Raw genomic sequence first — 21998 nt, forward strand, 5'->3', positions numbered from 1 at the left:
AAGAGATTTGTTTTTCCTACGTTTTGTTATAATCTTTGGTTTTGTTATATATTAATGGACAGCAATCTTTTGAACCCCCCCGATCATTATTGAAAAATTAATTACTATATATAGAAACCAAATTCCACTTAAACAAACCCACCAAGCCTAAACCACTAGTCTTACCAAAATGAACTCATTTAGAAAGACAGCCCAAAACTCCCAAAAAAAAAATCCAATGGCTCAACAGTCAACACCTTGTCCATAAGTATAATATTTCAAAAGTCAACCTTGCCCCGATAAATCAGCACCTTCAAAATCTACCGGCTCTGTTTGGCAAAGGCCAAAAATTGGCCCCATACCATTTAAAAAAAAATTTAACTTTTAACATTCTTACTCTTTATATTATATTAATCAATTTTTACTATTATCTAAATATAAAAAAATTATTACAAAACTATTTTTTTTTATTATTTTTTCATACCAGATATTCTTACTTTTTTTTTTACGTCAATAAATTTTTATTAAAAAAAAAAAGCCAAGAAAAGCCCTAAAGCCTTTACCAAACAGAGTCACAATCTCATAATCTCAAATTCTTGGTGAATAAGTAGAACCCTAAATTCAATAATTTCTTGAACAAAACACATTCTTTTCCAAAAAAAAAAAAAAAAAATCTATCTTAGGGTGATGATTATCTTTCTTCAAATTAGGGTGATGAGAGACATATGGCATATTTTGATTATGCATTATAGTAAATTAGAGAAAACTTAATTGGCTGTGAATTGTTCTCATATTTGAGATGTGACACGTGGGAGATTTTAAGGGAAGAAATGGGAGAGAATAGAAGAAAAGCCTATATAGTGCACCTATATATATATATATATATATATATATATATATTTGGTGTTTTCCTCATCCTATGTGAATATTATTTTTTTAAAAAACTTATCTCACCGATTTCTCATATTTACTTTTAAAAACAATATTTATGTAGGATCAAAAGAACACCAAAAAAAAAACCTTAGTATTTATCATAAACAAATAATACTCTTTGCACCTATTTTTTCATTATCTATGTTTTTTATCTATTATCAAGGTACTATTTGTGATATAAAATGAAATCGATGTAACAAAAAATAAATTTGTTAAACCACCGGAGACCAAAAAAAAAAAATTTATGAAAAATTAGTCATTGTGGTTTACCTAATTTACAATTAAGTCCTTGTGGTGTCAAAATGAATTTAAAGGTTCCCGAAGTACGCAAAAAAAATAACTTAGTCCTTACAGTCAAATTATGTCTACTAATTTAACATATTTTGTTAGTGTGACACTACTTAAATATGACAAGTATCACAATTTTATTGGTTCTAATGTTTCATGTTATCATAATCTGGTAAGTCAGTGAACGGAATTTGACCGTAAAAACTAAATTATTTTTTTGACATACTTTAGGGACCTTTGAGTTTATTTTGATACTACAAAAAATTAATTGCAAATCAAGTAAACCATAAAAATTGATTTTGCATTTTTTCCTTTTTTTTTTAATTGAAGTAGCGTATTTTAGTTTATATATATGTTTTAAAATAATTAATAAAAAAAATTATTTAAAACACGACATTAGTCAATCCTTCTTTTGGCTGAATCCATTGACAATGAATATGATTGCCAATCATGTCGTATTAACGCTCTCACTGGACCTGACCTTAACCAATCACTACTCTTTTAACGACGAAACCAAACTCCATTAAGATTAAGGGAATATGACAAAAATGGTCCACGTCGCCATGATGTGACGTCATTACCCACCTCCTCTCCCTTTCTCTTCCTCTTTTTGTTCTCCGCACTTCCACTCCCACCACGCTCTCTTCCTCGCTCGGCTGCGTCCAAAATGGAGGAATCACAGCAGCCTGTACGCGTCGAGAGCAACGGAAGAAATGATTCGGTGCTCTGGCGGCACACCTCCACTCTCCCTCTCACCCGTCTGATCGCGTCCTCCGGTCACCACAACCACGACGACGACGACGACGATGACAGCGACATCGGCGGAGAAACAAATTGCGGCTATTATTACTACTACTACTACAACTACTACTGGAAGCCGATTGTGGTGCTGGACTTGGCCTTCCTGGCGGTGGCCATGGTGGTGCTCCTGTCCACCTTCAAGGAGACGCCGTCCACGCCTCTCAGGGTTTGGCTCTCCGGCTACTCTCTCCACTGCGTTTTCCATGTCGCCTTTCTCTACCTTCACTCCCTCATCCGCTTTTCTTCTGCTCGTGATCCGCCTCTCTCTCACGCCTGGTAAGGTTTTTTTTTTTTCAAGGGCTCAGATCTTGATGGGTATTGGCAGCAATTGTAACAATGTTGGATGAATGATTTTCTTTTTCAGCATTGTGAAGAGGTTAGAGTCGATAAATACGATCATCTCCTCCGTCTGGTGGGTGCTGGGATTCTATTGGATTGTTGTGGGTGGCCAATCACTGCTGCAAGATTCTCCTCGCCTCTACTGGTAAGAACCATGATTCTAAATTGACGAAAATTGGACGCCCCCAAAATCTACTTGATATGAACAAAGACAAACAAGTAAAAACCCATTCAAGAATTCAGGACTTTTAAACAAATGCACATGGATCAGAAAAAAGAAATTACTCAAATTTAAGTGTTAAAATTACTCTAATTAAGAGTTCAAATTGTTTCAAACCCTGTTTCTCATCTATATGCACACACACACGCACGAACACAAAGAAGAGATTTAATTTGTATCATTTGTTAATGTGTTTGTAGTGCTACATTGTTCCTTTAATTTTTTAATTTTAATTTTATCCCTTGATTCCAAGTGTGTTAAATATCTGCTTTGATTTTTTTGTTATTCATCATGATAAATTTTTAAATATGATCATTGTACGGGCTTTCAACAATAAGAATTCAAGATCATCATTAAAGCTAGCAATTTGTGGCCTGTGCAAATTATGCAAGCTAACAGAAGAGAAATGATGATAATGAATGTAATAATCATCCATGATTTGGGGGGTGTTTGGCAAATGGGATGGCCTAAACACTGTAGTTGATGTAGATTGATGTGAAAAAAAGTAAGAATGTTTGGTATAAAAAAAATGAAAAAGTGGTATGGAAAAGTGAAAAAGTTTTGTTTTGTTGTGATTTTTTTATTTGAATAATAATAAAAAATGAATGATTTGATATTAAAAGTGAAAAAGTTAGAATGTTTTGATGTTGATTTTTTTGGAAAATTGTGATGAACAGTGTTTGGGCCAACCCCATCCCCATTACCAAACAAAGCCCCTTGATTTAGTTTTAATGAATGTGTAATAGAACCCTCAGTGATGTATGTGCCTTGTGAGTTATACGCAGGTTAACAGTGGTTTTTCTAGCCTTTGATGTATTCTTTATCATCTTTTGCGTTGGGATGGCGTTTATCATTTTCTTTGCTCTCTGCTGCTGCATCCCAGTTGTAGCATTTGCCTATGCTATGACAATTAGAGAAGGGGCATCTGAAGATGATATCAGGTCTCTTCCCAAGTACAGATTTCGGCAGGCCAATCCACGGAGTTCCTTTGATGATGATAGATTGAAAGTTGAGTGGGCAAGGGTGGAATCAGCAAATAGGAACCATGTCAATGAACTTTGTCTTCATCCAGAGGATTCTGTGAGCACCAATGCTTTATCTTCTGTGTGTTTTTTTTTTTTTTTTGTCTTTTTCTCTTTAGTTATACATTTTATTTACATCAGATATACTTCATTGCTCAAATTTATTGGTTTATTTTCCGTGGAAGCATCTTGTGCTACTCTCTCATTTACATAATTTGTTTTACCATCTTATTTCCACAAGAGGATCTTTACTTCTTCAATGCTGTAACAATTTCGAACCCCCGTCTGCCCAGCCAGCTTAAATTTAGTTGACATAAATGTGGATATATTAATAGAGTATTGTAGTACTCGGCTTTGACTAGAGCTATTGTCTCTTTGATAATTCAATTTGCAACTGTAATTTTACAAATTTTTCCTGGAATTCCCCCTTTTTTATCCATAAATATTTTTCAAGGTGAAAAATTTCAAAAATCAAGGTAGTTTGTTTATGTGTTTATTTTTGCCTCTTGCTTAGTAACTTAAACCTTTTGTATTCATCTAAAACAACATATAATCCTTTGTATATATTATTATTACACAAAGGGATTTTCAAAGTGCACCATGACAAAACATGAAGTTACTAATTATAAAATAGCTTTTGAGTTGCTTGTTAATGTATTTTCTTTTTTAGAACAGAAAATTTGGTATTTTTTTATAAAATACCAAAATTTTTATTGGTATTTAGAAAATCACCCATTCCTTTCCCTTGTGATTGGTGTTTATCAGTTAGCAACATAATTTTCACATGTTGTGGTAAGGGAGTGATAACGTTTTTTTTTTTGGCTAATACTATTCCCCTCATACTTGTCGTCATTTATCTGATGGATATCCATTTCTCCTAATAAATCTGGGTGGCTATGCTCATCATTACCTTGTAATATTGCTTAATATGTTTCTTTTTTCCATATCATCCTGTTGATATTCATCGAACTTTTACTTTATTTGTCTGTGATGGTCATGATAGCATAGAAAGGAAGTTATTTTGTTTCTTCCAATTGTTTTGGTGCAAAATTTATAGAACAGTCAAACATGGATTCTAATTTGCATGCTTGTTTCTTAGGACTGCTGCATCTGCCTTTCACGATATGTAGATGGATCGGAGCTTTGTACTCTTCCCTGCAACCACCATTTCCATTGCGTATGCATCAGCAGATGGCTCCGAATAAATGCAACCTGCCCACTCTGTAAACATAATATCCTCAGGGGTGACACATTGGTTTGACCTTTTTTCTTCGGTCCAGATTTGGCGTGATGCTGAGTCTCTATAATCCAAACAGTCATTTGCTAACCTGCGGAAGTAATACTAGAAGTAAGACTTTTGTTCTTATTTTATCTCAAAAGTGATGTGCCTTTTAAAATCACAATTGAATTTTAATTTAATGGTGATTTTAAAAACCGTATCACCTTTGGGTGATAAAACGGGGACAAAATTCTTGCTTCTTGTACCTGTTGACAACCGATGGTAAAGAAAAAGGAAGGGCTGAGATTGAAAGAAAGAAAACAAAGGATATTTTCTAACACAGTTCCAGTTCCTAAACTGCATTTTGAAGACTAGTCTAGAATGATTTGTATATTTTGTAGGTGTCAAGGTGTGGTTAATTAGGATAAGAAATTGGAGATGGGTCCTTCCCGTCCTTTGATTTGCAGTTATAAAAATCGCTTGAATTTCCTGCAAAGCTTTGCCTTTGCAGCCCCTGTTCTCTCTCTTTCTGTTTTTTTTTTTTTTGTTTTGTTTTTGTTTTTTTTTTTACTTGGGTGGTAAGTTGTAGATCTATGCCCCATCATTGCCATGTATGAATCCTTGTCAAATTCCGCATGGTGATTGACTGATTTGTGATTGATGTGAAAGATTACAATCAAGAAAAAAAAAAAAAAAAGGTAGAGAAAGTTGGAGAGTGTTTATTCTAGTTTTAGAATGAAAACATGAAGCTTCAGTTTCGATATATATATTTTCTTCAATATAAAGACATAAAATATAAAATAGTTAAACCGTTTCGTTTTATTTATACTTGGCCTTCATTTTTGCCCAACACACGCTGATGCGTGGGAAGCCCTATGCCGTGGTTGACAACACCCACCATTTCTCGTTGCTGTCTCTGGTTTCTAGTGGGGTGGCTCTGCCTCCTGGCTTCCATTGTTGGCGTGTGGTTTTTACGCTCTGGTGAGTCGCTTATATGCGTCGGTCCTTCACCGTGTCCCCATTGTCTTACTCCGCCATACCATCTGCCGAATCTATTGTTCTGAGATTTAATTTACTGTCATTTTAATTTTCTATTCCTTGTTTTTCCTTTTTTTGGCTAGTTTTTTTTCTTTAACAGAGTTTTTCCTCTTTCTTTTGACCATTGATGGTTTTGTTTGGTTTCCTCGGCAGACTACTGATGGTCGTGTGGCAAATCCTTTAAGGTTTTGTTTCGTTTGCGCCTTTTAATACAGCATCTTTTGGTGCTGTCGGTTCGTTTGATGAGTCAGGTCATTTATTTGACACATTCTCAACAGTGATTCAGGTTTGATTTTTTAATCACAAGATTTTTGCTATTGCTTTAAAAGATCGGTGACGGTCCTTCCATCCATTTACTCATTAATACTTAATGGAAATCTACTACTAACTCGAACTAATTACATTTGGGACACTGCGTCTAATTCCCAAATCATTAAATATAAAGACTGATTTTACACAATTTATCAATAATGTAATAAATTTTTTTATTATTATTTTATTTTATTTTTTATTTTTTGCCAAGTAATATATTAAATACTGAATTTTTTCTTTTTTTTTTTTTTGAACAACTAAAACCCTTCTGAAAGCTTCTATCAAATAAACCCCAAACCCATTCTTCCCCAACCCCAATCTCCAGTGAATCTTGCCTTCTTCTCCGACCTTCGGCCATGAAGCCTCCACTCTCTCTGGCCACGAAGAGAGTGTAGCTCCGCAAAAGTATCGTCAAACAAGATCTTTTTATTTTCTATTTTTGTTTGTTGGGCATCCAAAACACAAACCAATAGTTGTCTCTTGGGTGCAGCCATGGAATCAGTTTCTCAAAGGCAAATAATCTCTGCAACCCATCAAGGTTTCCGAAGGAGAAGAGAGCTAGCAAACCCAAACCCAATTTACAGAAGGATTCACACCCATACCGGGCATTTTTGCTTCCCCGTTCTCTCCAAAAAGTCTGATTTTCAAGAGTAAGAGAAATATGGCATCTAAAACTTATCAGATGCCTCCAGCATAAACGGGCTAATCACAAATGCAGATGCAAATGGGCTCCGGCAACTTTGGTTCGGTGGGTTCGTCGGATCGTGGGTTCTTTGGCTTGGGGAAGATCGGTGGTTTGGCCGGAGAGTGGGTTGGTCGGATTGGGGAAGAACGGTGGTTGGAGAAGAAGGCTCTTGGCCAGAGATTGGGGTTGGGTTCGAATGGGCTTTGGGGTATCGGGCTTAGAGTCTGAACGGAGAATGGGGAAACATTGTGGCCAGAGAATGGGGAAGCTACGTGGTCGGAGAGAGTGGAGGCTTCGTGGCCAAAGGTTGTGGAAGAAGGCAGGATTCACCGAAAATTGGGGTTGGGGAAGAATGGGTTTGGGGTTTCTGTTTTCACGATCTTGAAGGGTTTACTTGTAAAAAAAAAATTATTACATGGAAATGGTGTAAATCTAATCATATTTGATGATTTGGCAATTAGGACACGTGTCAAAATATAATTGGTCTCCAAGTCAGTGACATGAATTTTCGTTAAGTCTACTGACGGCAAATGGATAGAAAAATCATCTCGGTCTTTAGGCAAACCACATGGATCTCCTTTGATCAAAAGTAAACCATAGGGATTAGGGATCAAAAAATAAAGTTGTAAAACTCCAAGGGTGAATAAGGTATTTAACCATTTATTTTTTTGAAAAAGAAAAAAATTAATAAGAAGAGAGAATTTCACCACAAATTAGATCTTGTCAATTTTAGTTGCAGGATTCATTTCTTGATTTTTCAAATTCTTCCTGTTTGTTTATAACCAGGAAATACTAATGCTTGAACATTCTTATTTTCACTTGCAATGAACTAACGAACAAAAGGTCAGAATGAAGAGCAGTCAACATAAATATTCAACCATGGAACAGAAAAAGAAGCAAGTTTGATATTATTTACACGATAACATCCCTCTAAAGAGAATTATTGCGTTTATTTGATTATTCCTCTATAAATACATTTTAAAAAGAAGATATTGAGGAATAATCAGTTCCCCTAGTCCTGAGATTGCTGGAATCTTCTGTTAACAGATCGAATGACGTGAAAGAACGCGGAAGGAGTACCACCATCATGTCCTCTCCAGCATTTTCAAGCAGGCTCTGAGTTGGCACAACCTGCATATATTAATGGAAGACTAAAATTAAGGTGGGGTTTATTTTTTTAAACTTTTTTATTAGCATGAAAAATTATTCTAAAGACATGAAAATAGTAATTAGAGATGTTAATCGAAGAGATTGATGGCCAGGACAAACCAAAAAGCATCCGATTATTATCTTGGCTAGATCATCCATAAGAGGATGAGATTAAATCGGATCACCGCCGTAAAACTAAGAATGTTAATGCAAGACAAGACACATACTTTTTGAATTTTGTATGATGTGTTTAGCTCAGAAACAAATGGAAAATTATAGCGCCAAAATATGCTCTAGGTCATGTTAAGTGGTAAACAAGAAATGCTTAAGAGTGAAGAAATTCATAAGATAGAAGTTGTTCAATTTATAATATGAGATGTTCACTGAATATTAGGGGGTGATGTGTGTAACAAAAGCGAGTAAAAAAACTAGAGGTGGATATTGGTTAAATCGGTGACGGTAGGGGTATTTTCGTACTATGAACTGAAATTGTTCGTTAATTCACCGACTTTATTTCGACTAAGAAAAATTTTCAACATTTTCGGTTAAAAGACGAAGTCGATTAATGTTGGTCGGTTAACCATGGGCTTTTTTTTTAAAAAAAAAAAAAATTAATTAATTAATTAATTATTATTATTATTATTACTATTTTATTGGGCCAAAAATTGGGTGTTTTGGAGGTTAAAAAATAGGTATGAAAATGGGCTAAAATCAGTATATCGATTAACTGAACCGAATCGAAGTAGGTATAAAAAATCTATATTGACTACCGACTGCCAGAAGTCGGTAGACGGATATTTTGCCCACCTCTAAGAAAAACAATTTGCATTAGAACTATGAAAATTTCAAAATCAAAACATGTTTTATTCTCTTAGGTAGGCCTTATAATAATATAAAAGGGAAGAGAGATTCCTTGAGTACCTTGTTTGGAGCCTTGAAGGAATTCTCATCCGCCATATTACCAGATGTAAGTACAGTCTTTGTTGATCCGGATAACTGTATGGAGTTTGTCCCCAAACCATCCACGCGGATGTTGAGGTTAACATTGTCACTTCCAAAGTTAACAACCTGCAAAAACAATCGCAAGTGATGACAGTGCCAAGAACTAACAATGCAATCATCAAGTTTCGAAACGGCATCGGACGGAAATAGAGGAAGCTTTAGCCAAAAAGGATGCAGAAGTATCAATGTGTTTTCTTCTTTTCTGTGTATGCAAGAAAAATCATAGCAGAATCGATTTCTGTACAATTTGCTAAAGAGTTGCTGAGAAACCCCAACCAATAAACAAATATCCAATGGATGCATCAGTAAGGCCAAGAAAAATGGGAGTGCAGATGCAAGATTGAGCGCAGGATAAGATAAAAATATGAACACAAACGGAAACGGACACGATGCATATAAAGGAACCTTATTGCTCGATGCAATCCAATTCACGAAAGAACATTAGAGATATAAGAACTAAAAATCAAACAAGCTATCACCATAATAACATTTATTGTCAATGTATAAGCACTTATATATATGTGAATCCGGTGTGTGTGTGCATCAAACATGCACATGCGTTTCTGGAATCTTAGGCAGGAACATATGTCATTTGAAGGCAGTAGAAGCAATGGAAACCCAATCTTGAAAAGTATTAGAGTATAAAAATATTGAGATCAATTATGAGGAAGCATACCTTTATTCTTAGGTAATTCTTGCTATCATTTGAGCTTTTCCAAGTAATTGCAGATGCAACAAGTGAAGATGCATTTGTTTGGAGTTTTGTATTAAGGACATTTGCTGCACTTGACTCCGCAAAAAAAAGTTGAACCCAGTAGCTTGGTGTTCCATACAGCTGTGAAGAGTTAAAGACAATTGCATCTGGGTTCCACCTAAATAGAAAGTTTTCAATTTCGGTATAGCGATTAAACAGAATCATTCTCTTTCAAATGTCTAATATATGGAAAGATATTTTGTGGGAAAAAATGGAGAAAAAAAATACCGTCTGTCATTGGTATTGACAAAAAGTGGTGCATAGCTTGCCATTTCAACAACATCACTGCATTGAAGTTAAAAATGGAAGATCTTAGTAGCTTATCATCTTTCTGATTGGAGATAAATTTCTTTATGCGTAGAGACGCTAGTTGCAAAAAAATTTAAATATCAAGATCTTTGAAGAGCCATATTCAGAGGGGTCAAAGATCGGTAATGGGAGGCCCTGATCGATATGGTCACACACACACACACATACACACACACACACACACACACACACACACATGTATGGTCTCCTGTTGCTGGAAAGCTTTGTTTCTAAATTATATCTATACCATAATAAGTATGATGCATTTACCAAACATTTACTCAACTCCAATGTTAAGTTCGTAAATTTGTTCTACAATCACAAATTATCAAATAATTTATAGTTGCAGTTCATCTAACTAGCATTTACTGTAACACATAATATACCTAGAGATATAGATTTTCTGCCTTTGGTCACATAGGGAGAATGTGTTCGAAATACCAATACTTACAATTTTTTCTTTTTTAAAAAAACTGTCATAACATTTCTAGATTAAAAAGGAAGAAATTTTTTGGTTCAGAATTCAAAAAGTCTTAAGTAAAAGAGTAATATTTTTCCCACACGCAAAAGAGGGAAGGGGTGGGAAGCTGGTCATGTTCCTTGTAGAGTTTTAATTTTAATTTATTCTAGGATTCAACATGCATGCTTTCCTCAAAAAAACTAGAGAGAAGGGCAGGAAAAGCGTCAAATTTTCACTCGTTAAAGTAATAGCAAGTGCATCAGAAAATTTTACAGAATGCATGTTCAGAAATTACAGCAAACCTGTTCTTTTCAATCCCAATAAGGAATGCAGCCTCTGCCAGTCCTGCTAAAAGACTTCCTGTGCCAGCATCTTTCCCAGTTACAGCATACTCACTTACAAAAGCCTGAAGTATATTAATGAAACATTATTCATAAGCATTCAATCAAAAGTAAATATCTTAATCATAAGAGGCACGTCATCACACCTTTGGACCGTTACGTGATGTACGATCAAACTGATGAGACATAGAAAATAAGTTGCTGGCCGATGTATATACCTATCAAGAAACCAGAGAGTAAGAGAACTGCTTTCGCTTGTTTCCCAACCAATTATGATCCAAGACATTCAAATTATAACACAAAAATTGGTTGACAAGGCCCATGAAATACAAGAAATGATGATAAGAATATTACATGATAATCATAAAAATCGGCTGGGTGATCCAACTGTCGAGAAGACCCATCACAGTTTGAGATCATTTTGATGTCTGGATAGGCCTGCCTTATGGCATTATAGAATTTGAGGTAATTTCCTGATCAATGAACAATTAAAGAGAAATGCAAAAAAAAAAAAAAAAAAACAAAGAAAGTAAGTCTTAAATCATATGCATCTCTCAGAATCAGTACTAAAATCATATATTTTCACATTCTTCAGTTTTTTTTTTTTTTCATAAAAAAAAAATAGAGAGAGAGAGAGAGAGAGAGAGAGAGAGAGAGAGAGAGAGAGAGAGAGAGAGAATAAGGGATTTTGCAACTAGATTAAAGTGCATAGCTGAATTAAGCAACCACCATACTTCACAATCCACTTGGAAGCCAAAGTAGCAGTAATTTTCAAGAAAGCATTCAGTTTTTAGTGCATATAAGCACACAAACAAAAAGAAATATATCCATCCATCTTGTATTTCAAGAATTTTGAGGCATTTTATCGTTGGCTACTTTTTATAGGGAGGCAATTACAATATGGAAACAACTCCATATAATGACTATAGATTTTATTGGTGAAGAGTTATTCGAAGTGTAAGTCACGAAGAAGTAAATTCAGAAAATATTTTGGTACACATGCACAAGGAATCTTTTGAAACAAGTTTTTGCAGGGAAGACGTGTTACCAGAGAAAGAAAACTACACTTAAAGACATTCAGATCTTCATTAAAGTTGTGTTTGGAATCCTCAAACTAAAGTTTCAAATATGAAGTTCAGCCAATTGCATCCAATGTAAACTTTCTTCAGGCATATCAAAACCATTTGTTTCTCATTGTTTTGAAACTCAAAATATCTTCATAAGAATGAAAATTGCACTGCTCATTTAGTGTCTTTTTCTTCATTAAAAGTAGTGTTGGTATCCTCAAACTAAAATTTCAAATCTGAAGTTCTGCCAATTACATCCCATGTAAAGTTTATCCAGGCATATCGAAACCATTTGTTTCTCATTGTTTTGCAACTCAATATATCCTCCTAAGAATGAAAATTGCACTGCTCATTCAGTGTCTTTTCTTCATTCTTTTGTTTGAACAAAACATCATGCTTGGCATTATCTTAATGGAAAACGATGATTAATAAAGAGGAAAGCCTACTAAGTTGTATATTATCTCAATGCAAACAAGAGGTGACATCTCTACACAATTTTACATAAAGACACTACAGTTTTAACAAAATCCCCAAAGATTTATAATCAATTAAGGAAAATGATACAGCCATCACAAGAACTACAAAAATCACATTAATGTGTGCATGAGAGAGAGAGGACATTAGCCCTAAATAGGCCAATAAAGATCATGCTTATAACTTTTAAATCTGGTTCTTCCCAAGTCCATGAGAGTTTGATAAACATAACAGACATCAGGGAAATGATCATACCCAATAAAAAGAGAAGTAAAGCTCATGGAATAAATATCATTAACCAGAATGAAATAAAATGTGAAATAGACTTTACTGACTTGAAAATGACATATGGTAGCACTGAAGTAATAGACTCATAAATATAGGTACATAAAAATGTTTCTGAGATAGAGCCCTGAAGTAATAGACTAATAAATATAGATACGTAAAAATTGTTTCTGAGATAGAGAGGTGATGAACCCTTTACTATAAATAAACACTTGAATCAATGAACGAGATCTTTAACTATATTAATGTATGTGACGCAGCATGGGTGTAGAGGATCACAAAACTAAACAAACACAAGATTTGCAACATGGTCTACATCAGTATGTATGGAGAAAGATCATTTTGTGCCCAATATAATCTCTAAAAAAACCATCTATTTTATCTATTAAACAACAACTAAGCAAAATAAAATAAAATAAAATCAATAACAAATAGATGGAAACCTCGGTAATTCTTTTTCCCACAATCTTCATTCCCTATAGCCACATATCTCAAGTCAAAAGGTTCTGGGTGTCCCATTGCAGCTCGCACAGAACCCCATTTAGACTGAGGATCACCTCTAGCAAACTCAATACCATCAAGGGCTTCCTGTAATCAGGACAAATACCATCAAAGAATGACAGATAACATGACAATGATCAATAATTTTAGCGCTGAACAGTGAGGCTGAATTTTACTGAACATGAATAGGGCAAATGCTAGTAACATGAGATCTGTTTTCTCTTTTCCTTTGCTTTTTCCAGTTTCCCTTTTTTGAGCTATGAAACTCTATTAATGTGTTATCTCTGTACTAACAACAAAGGAAATTAGACCAATGAGCATTGGCTCATATTGCACTTCCTCCCCTTATAATAATGAGGCGAAGGGACTGGCTGCATGCGTAACTTACCAACCCAAAAAGGGGGGAAAATGCAAAAATGAGTATTGGCAAGTCCACAATATTATGTGCATATTTTCACCATCAGAATAATGAAAATATAAAACATATGCATGCGAAATAAAGGAAAGATTGTATATGATGAATCAATGCAACTCCTCCACTCTGGATTAAGAGCTCGATTCACATTTTGGTTGCAAGCTATGAGTGCATCACATTAATCCATAGTGAACTATAAGAAAACTCATATAGGTCAAATAGCTTGGAAGGTTCCCCTGAATGCAATCTCACCTATTCTACCTCATCTCCTGCTATACTAGCCACACCCTACTTGGTTTCTGAAGAGACATTAATGTCCTCAGATGTGTATCCTCAACTGAAGTCATCTTGGATCCTCCTTGAGCACCAACATAATTAAAGAGGTTGGAGAAGTTTTCACTTGAAAAAAAAAATACATAATTTTTGTTATGCATACCAGATCACATTCAGATCTAGAGTAGTTTGTCCACATTCTATCACTCTAAAAAGTTAATATTTTTGTCAAAAAGGCCATGCAAGTAGAAAGCAACTGTATCTGCTTCAGTTGCATTACTAGCATTCATAATTACAGTAGTTGTTCTAAAACATCTGTATTCTCCAAGTATTGATTCGATTTCTTGCCCATGGTAATGTAGTAGGAATCAATAAATTTCCAGACTTACTTGCACAAAAGGTAAGACACTCGACGTATCAACTTGATCATTATGACTGATTCCTGTAGAATAGATAAAGTAACAAAAAATAAATTACTCAACTGCCAGATTTTTTTTTAACAAAAAATAAATTACTCAACTGCCAGATTTTTTTTTTTTTTTTTTTTTTTAAAAAAAAAAAAAACTGTTCAAATCACCAGCATTTGTAAAGTACCATTGTTGAATACCCATACTGGAAATGCCCCTAGGTCCTCCGATAGCTGCACAAATGAAAAACTATTAAGCTAAAATCCACAAAAGCAGAGCATATAATGGAAGTTTTTCAGGTTAATAACCCTAACAACCCTCCCCCAACAATATCATATAAGATACCAACCTGGAGAAACTCAAAATAACCAAGCCCATCATCAGTCCAGTACATCCAAACGTCACCAAAGTGCCCTGGTCTCTCCTCCCAGGGTCCAACGGTTGCTTTCCAACGAAATGCATTTCTTAACCATTCACCTTCGACAAAACAGCCACCTGATACAATATATTCGGAGAGCATACCTCATTAGCTAGGTTTGAACTTCTGAGGAACAAAACAACGCTTCTGAAACAACAATTATATTATGATGTCATTCCCTGCTCACTAAAAATAACAAACATAAAGTTACTCAATGAAGCATGCAAATACCAAAATTTACAGCACTTCATAATCATTTCGAACCTACTGCTTCTGTTTGGATGGGGTCCAGGTGGGGTAGGGTGGAAACACAGATATAGAAAGGAAATGATCAAAAACAGTTTCATATATTCTTGCTTATTCGCTCACAAAAGTTCTAGGACATGTGGCTTGTCTGCATAAAATTCAATAAAAGTGACATTATATCTATTTAGATAAGTAATAATTAATAATGTGTTAAGATAAGTCAAATGGAGTTGTAGCCCAAGTAGGTACTATACAAATGGCATCACACCAGACTAATAGAAAAGTAAAGAATTACAGCACAAAATCTTTAGTCAAGAACATCAACAAAACTTAGGAAAGATGTTGAAGAGCCAAAAGAAGAGTGAACTGCGATCCATCTGAACAAAACTTTTAAGAGAATTCCACTTGATTTCACCCATGGATTTCTCCACACCATCAAAAGCACTCCTATTAACATGTATTATATGTATTGGTGTCATAAAGAGAAGATGTTTATACAAATAAGTACTCAAAACAACACCATATGATTAAAGGGAAGATGTATATCCAAGTATTAATAAAATATGGACCTCAGCATCACTAGTGTTAGACTCAGAAACCTGCATTACGAAGTCCATATAGTCATAAGGATAACTATATGTGAAACAACATAACCTGAATCAAGACATAAATTTGTGCTAACCTGGAAATCTGACAAATCGAGGTTTTAAATCTGCCATCATTGCAGAAAGGTCATTTCGGAAACCATGTCCCTGTGCCAAGATAAAGTTTGTTAAAAGACTAATAAGACACACAAGGAATGCATGTACCAAGGCATGACAAGAGGCTCTCAGTGAGCATTCAGGTCAAAACTGGAAAATCAGTAAATACATAATTAATATGAATAACTTCCACAGATAAAATCTGCTACCAATGTGACCAAAGGTCAACAAATTGAAGTTGAAACCTTGCTTATATATAGCATGTATTTAACCTTCAAAATTCCATAATTAGTTCCACTTCCTATGTTAGAATCCGTAAATTGGTCAAACAAGGTTTATACTTTTTCTTTCTGCGGATATTCCTTTTTAAGTGGCTGTGGCTTTTACAAATTTAAGATGGAAAAGGTTAAACTTCAAAAAATTTATTGGTGGCTGATACTTGTCAAGTAGATGACAATAATGGCAGAATCTATTTAAGTTTCTATCAGATTTTTCACAGAATTGCAATTTTTCTTTATCCATTATTTTGTTTTCATTTTTTTAACGTATTTTCCCAGGGTAAAGTCATCAATTCTCACTCAACCAATTTAGATCATTCCACCTAGCACCTGTCAAGGTGTTCAAATCAAAGAAAGAAACAACATCAGCTTAACCACTTGCACTGACTGCTAGATAATTTTTGTTGTTATATTCTGGGAAGCCAGTAAATTCACAAATATTATTATTTTTGTTATTTTTTTCCTTATTTTAAATTATCAGATTACCTATACTAAGAACCTTTTAGCAAGGATGAGACATTCAACTCTCTCATTTATATACTCTTGAGGTCATGGCTTTCCTTTCACCTTCAAGAAGATAGAATACATGCTTATATATAAGATAATTAATTTCAATAGTTACATCAAGCTTCAGTAACTGTATCCACGAGAAAATGTATAACATATCATATCTATGGACATAAGCCACAATTCCAGCATTTGTATACCTCTTTTAATGAGCATACATGAGTTCAGAAAGAATCACATACCTTAAATGTGTCCAAGGGCATAGCTGACACTTGGTCAAACCATATAACTCCTTTTCTGGATGTTTTCAATTGAAGTCTTGAATTATGATCTGTGGCTTTGGCTTCCAACAGGACCTCCACCTTTGTCCAGTTTGATACATCAGAAGCGGAAGCTCTGAGAGGCAGTCAGAGGTATTTTAAAACATGCATAAGACCAATTTGATTAGAAAATATTTACAGAATTCTCAAAGAGTGTACAAATGGCACTCACATAATATCAGAAGTTGCCAATGTCTGCAAGTCATTTGAGCCCGTCAATGATACAGATAAATTAATTGCTTCTAATGAACGTACATAAAGAACCACTTTGTATGTCTTTCCTTTTTCAATATTCTGAAGGAAAACAAAAGTAAGAAGATTTGTCAGATATCAGAAAATAAGTGGAAGAATAACTTTGCAGAATTATGAAGAAGGCAAGACTAGACATTTAGAACTCCTAGAACTAGAATAACTTTGCAGAATTACATGCACATAATGAAACTACAAAGAAAAACATATAGAGGGATATACATATCAGTAATCTTATGGAATACGTGTCAACTAGTCCTTACCATGCCCCAGAACCCTGGGTTATAAATCCCAACTCCACCAGCTGGACAGATATTGGTACCTTCACTGTCACAGAGCACCTCCATTCGGAGTGCAATCTTATTCCGTTCAAAACATGAAGAGCGGTCAGTTGAAACAATAATGGATGATTCATCCCCAATAATAGACCAAGGGTCAATATTTGAGGGAACATTAGGGCCCCCAGCTTCAAAACCTGGAAGAGAAACTTCATCAGAATCCCTAGCTTTAAAATATAAAGGAATTTGCAGTCAACCAGACATGATGAACAAGCAACTGAGCAACCAATGTGCCAAACTTAAAAAGGAGGTCTTGCATCTAAAAAGCTGGTTGTATATGAAGATATATTGAAGTGCAAAGTCATAAAATACCATAGGAAACTTCAACAAGCCATTATTTCTTTTTATCAACGTGGATAGTAAGCAAACTGGATCATTGGATCCTAAATATAATATTAAGAATTGCAGGAATTTTAATTCTTGTAAAGATCCCAGTATTGGAGGGAAAAAAGTAATTCCAAGCATTTAGTGAGTAGTTGGTGCACATTGAAACACTGACTCCACTGGGTCACTCCTCTCTCTCTCTCTCTCTCTCTCTCTTCTTTGATGTCTCCATAAGATGCAGTTTACAGTCTATGACCCATGTTTAAATCTTTCTTTATACTTTAAGGGCCAACTAGTATTACAATTCAAACAACCCAATTTCAGGGAAAAAAGAATGATAATAGATAACTTTTTTCTTTCTACACACGTTTTTGTTTATTGGAAGTTTAGAGTATTGGGAAATGACCTCTGTTGCTTACAAGCTCTGCCCACAGCCCCCCAGCACCAGCATGGTTAATCTCCTGCAGAAAAGCATGTGAAAGAAAGCTCATTCACCCTAATTTCAAATGAATAAAAAATTGCCATCATACACATAACGAGGGCTCATAAGTTCCAAAAAAATCTAATTCATTTAGTTAATTGTCTCTTTAGAAATTTTTTAATAAGATTAGAATCAAATGGAGGATGGCTAATCTGATTGGTCAAGTTAATTTCAATCTACAAAATCCAGAACTCCATAGAAGGCTTTCATTGAATTTCTCACTATCTAATTGTGCAACTCCATTTTTGTGCACACATACACATACATCTGCACATTTGCAAGAGTGCAAACTTGAAATAGACTACAGTTACAACATAGATTGCGTATAGAGAACAATCAGGAATTCAAAAAAATAATGCTGTTAAAATACCAAAAGTAAATAGAGACAAGAACCAACAGAAAACCCATCAGTACTGAAAAGGATGTTCATAATTGCAGGTCGACAAACATACCTCAAAAAATATTCCAAAGAGTGTTTCGGGTATTGGCCGTGCTGATGCTTCAGAAGCATTTACGAACAGCCATGCCGTTTGGTTGGCATCAACTCCAATAGCAATACATTGAGGCACAAAAAAATTCCCAAGGAAAAAGTAAAGAAGAATAACACTGTAATGGGCCTTGTAAGAACCCATTGTTTCCTCAACACCTTTGATGCCTATCCACAACCTGATAAAGGAGCTTATTCCAGTTACATTCTGATCAATTAACCAGAACAAGAAGATAAAAAGGATAAGCAGCACTTTTGTCTGTCAGGTGTCCAGACATGCCTAAAATAGGAACCAGCTAACAACTTTTTGATCCTATCATTTGGTGATTGTAAGTTGATTGCTACAGCCAGCTATACAGAGGTTAGAATAATAAGTATAATAGCCTGTTTCTTTTTCTTCTCTTTTGGGATGAAAATTGAGAGTTATATAGTCGAGGCTAATAACTATCTAAAAAATTCTCAGTTACAGCGTTCAAATTCTGCCATTAGATGTATATGATGAAATATATTGAAAGTGCTTTAGGCTTGAATACCTAAACAGCGCACTATCACGTTTATTATATAGAGTAATGTACAATTTGAATTCTATATAATCTTTACAAGAGAATTTGAATATGATACTAGAGTCCTACTTAGAGTACAATGTTATCTCTTAGAATATAAGATAAATAAGGAGATAAATATATGAGGAGATAATATAGAAGAAAAATATGATCTCCTTCTTGATCTTGATTCCTCTTGTGGCTTATCTTTGAAGTGGTCTTCTCTAATATGTTCTTTATCTCTAACAGCCCCCCTCAAGCTAAGGGGAGGTTTAATCACGTCAGTTTGTCACGCAACATGCAAAAACAGGCTGATGTAAGGCCTTTTGTAAAAACATCCGCTAGTTGATCATGTGTGGAGAGATATTTAACAAGGATATCCTTGTTAAGGACTTTCTCACGAGTGAGTGAAGTGATACCATATTAGAAATGGGTTTTGGGTCTAAAACAACTCAAAAGCTAGCTCAAAAGTTAAGGTTTCCCCACACCCTTATAAATGGCCCATCTCCTTAAATACCTAAGCAATGTGGGACTTCCAACACGCCCCCTTACGTGTGGCAGGAGGACATCCAAGCCAACACGTGCAACAATGGGAGACGGTGGGCCACAGCCAATTGGGCCAGGCTCTGATACCATGAAATATATTGAAAGTGCTTTAGGCTTGAATACCTAAACAGCACACTATCACGTTTATTATATAGAGTAACGTACGGTTTGAATTCTATATAATCTTTACAAGAGAATTTGAATATGATACTAGAGTCCTACTTAGAGTACAATGTTATCTCTTAGAATATAAGATAAATAAGGAGATAAATATATGAGGAGATAATATAGAAGAAAAATATTATCTCCTTCTTGATCTTGATTCCTCTTGTGGCTTATCTTTGAAGTGGTCTTCTCTAATATGGTCTTTATCTCTAACATATGATCACATTAATAGATGAAGCTGAAGGAGGAAAGAAATGCAAACTTCCGATTTTGAAAAGTTTTCAATGCAAATTACAGCAGAGTTGGTCCTTTCAACAATTCACTGTAAATAATGGGTTGCATACAGAGAGAGAGAGAGAGCGAGAGAGAGCAATCATTAAAAAGACCCAGATACAATTAGAACAGACCCAAACGAAAGGAAGAAGAATCAAGCAGAAACCAAGCGTTAAAAATGAAATCACAGCCTTTGTCACCAATTTAATCAAGAAAAAAAAGAAACTCAAGCCTTGTTGCTCGGGAACAAGGAGAACCAAAGTTGTTCAGCCAAAAAAAGAAATACCCAACAATGATCAGAGACGCAATTCTCATCCCTTAATAGAACAAGAAGTTCAGAAATCATAATCGCCTGAAAAAAAAAAAGCAATTTCATAAAGAGAAATGGATAGAGAGAAAGTTACAGATTATGAGGATATCGGAGAACAAAGAGAGACAACAGTGTTGTTGGAAGGGTAGTTGGAAGAGTGGGAGTTTGACTGTGTCTCCGCAGTTTATCCCAACAGACATTTATAGCTGGGTTGGAGACTTGGAGTCCCTGCGTTGCTTTCCTGGGTTGGGACCCCCCCGCCGCGATTCTTTATTCAGCGTACACTCCTCATCTTCTTTACTCAGTTTTTTTTTCTTGTTTTTCTCTCACCATTCCTTGTCTTCTTCTTCTTATTACTAATAATTCATAAATCATAATGCGCACGAAAATCCTTCCTAAAGTTTGTCTTTATTTTTCATTTTAATGGGAAAAAAAAATAATTTTATTCATCACCTCATTATTCCGATCCTCTTTATTCGGATCCTCTATGTATGGGAATTAGGTTTTTAGTTGGAGACCTCGTCACGTTAGCTTTAGAGAATGAAAAATAATAAAATGATGCGTAAACATTATTTGATCAGAAAGTAAGCACTTAAAAATGTAACAACTTAAAAGCACAATAAGCAGTTTCTCATCTAGGAACCCATGGTCTCCACCATTCCCTATCCCTTGGACGGAGTTCCATTAACAAGTTTTTGATGGTTTATAGGCGGTAATATCTTAATTAAAAGTTTAGATAATATTGTTAATTAAGTGGTAATTTGAAAAAATATGTGAATTTTTTCTTATATTTTAGAATTTTGTTTTATAATCAGATTTTTATTTACACGGTTATCAAATTTTAAAAAGTGCGTTTTGGCTATTTTTAGACTTTTTGAACTCTTAAAAACGCTTTTAATTTTTTTACTAAACGAGTACTTTTTTCTTCAAATTGACATTTTGAGTGATAAAAGCACTTTTAGACCTCTCAAACACAATCTCAAACAAGCCTTTACTTTATTTTGGTGTTGCTGACCTGCTCTTATTTCTTGCATGCTACAATGAAATGAGAATAGCTGTAGCTCACTTATAGAAGCTAAAGCTAATTCTGATTCTAATTTTTTTTTTTTTTTTTTTTTTAACTACTCATTTTCTTAAAGCACCTTTGCATTTTACCTATTTACTTTTACTCTCCACTTAAAATATTTTTCCTGTATTTACTTTTCTTATTCCCTAGAAAGAAAAAAGAAAAACATATTGAGGTTTTTTATTAATATAAGTTACATATTTTTGAGCTACAATGCTCGACAAATTAAATTTGATGAGTATTGTAACAGCCCAACAAATCTTTAACCATTTTATTAATCTCGAGTATTTTTTTTTTTTTTTTTTGGTGTTATGGGGCAATGTGGGTGTTATAAGGAGAAGATAAAAGTGGAAGTTTATATGTTTGTTAATGTGTTTTGGGAAGAGTTTTTTATTTTTAGTTTAATGACATGAATGTGAAAATTATTTTTGTATTTTAAATTTTTATTAATAAGTTATGTTTTAAAAATAGAAC

General features: G+C 34.5%; 2 protein-coding genes across 3 annotated transcripts; one reads left to right on the plus strand and one right to left on the minus strand.

The window, feature by feature from the left end:
• Window positions 1–1793: 1793 nt before the first annotated feature.
• On the plus strand, window positions 1794–5327 carry LOC132192057 (E3 ubiquitin-protein ligase At1g12760-like). Its single transcript, XM_059607250.1, has 4 exons — window positions 1794–2277; window positions 2366–2485; window positions 3346–3640; window positions 4682–5327. Exons 1-4 carry the CDS (start codon window positions 1868–1870, stop codon window positions 4841–4843), a joined length of 987 nt encoding a protein of 328 aa, XP_059463233.1. The 5' UTR covers window positions 1794–1867; the 3' UTR covers window positions 4844–5327.
• Window positions 5328–7680: 2353 nt separating this feature from the next.
• On the minus strand, window positions 7681–20731 carry LOC132191385 (alpha-L-arabinofuranosidase 1-like). Of its 2 annotated transcripts, none has more exons than XM_059606371.1 (18): window positions 20553–20731; window positions 18588–18801; window positions 18061–18115; window positions 17256–17467; window positions 16916–17037; window positions 16666–16819; window positions 15620–15689; window positions 14623–14768; window positions 14461–14506; window positions 14256–14308; window positions 13121–13265; window positions 11206–11324; window positions 10998–11069; window positions 10813–10916; window positions 9970–10026; window positions 9664–9859; window positions 8907–9053; window positions 7681–7967 (listed from the first exon to the last, which is right to left on the minus strand). In XM_059606371.1, the coding sequence occupies exons 2-18, from the start codon at window positions 18765–18767 to the stop codon at window positions 7815–7817; spliced, it is 2031 nt and encodes a 676-aa protein (XP_059462354.1). In that variant the 5' UTR covers window positions 18768–18801; window positions 20553–20731; the 3' UTR covers window positions 7681–7814. The 2 variants fall into 2 exon arrangements, with proteins under 2 accessions (XP_059462354.1, XP_059462353.1); XM_059606370.1 differs by lacking the exon at window positions 20553–20731 and adding an exon at window positions 20435–20478.
• Between the last annotated feature and the right edge of the window lie 1267 nt (window positions 20732–21998).

The sequence above is a fragment of the Corylus avellana genome, chromosome ca9 (assembly GCF_901000735.1).
Source record: "Corylus avellana chromosome ca9, CavTom2PMs-1.0".
NCBI classification, from domain to species: domain Eukaryota; kingdom Viridiplantae; phylum Streptophyta; class Magnoliopsida; order Fagales; family Betulaceae; genus Corylus; species Corylus avellana.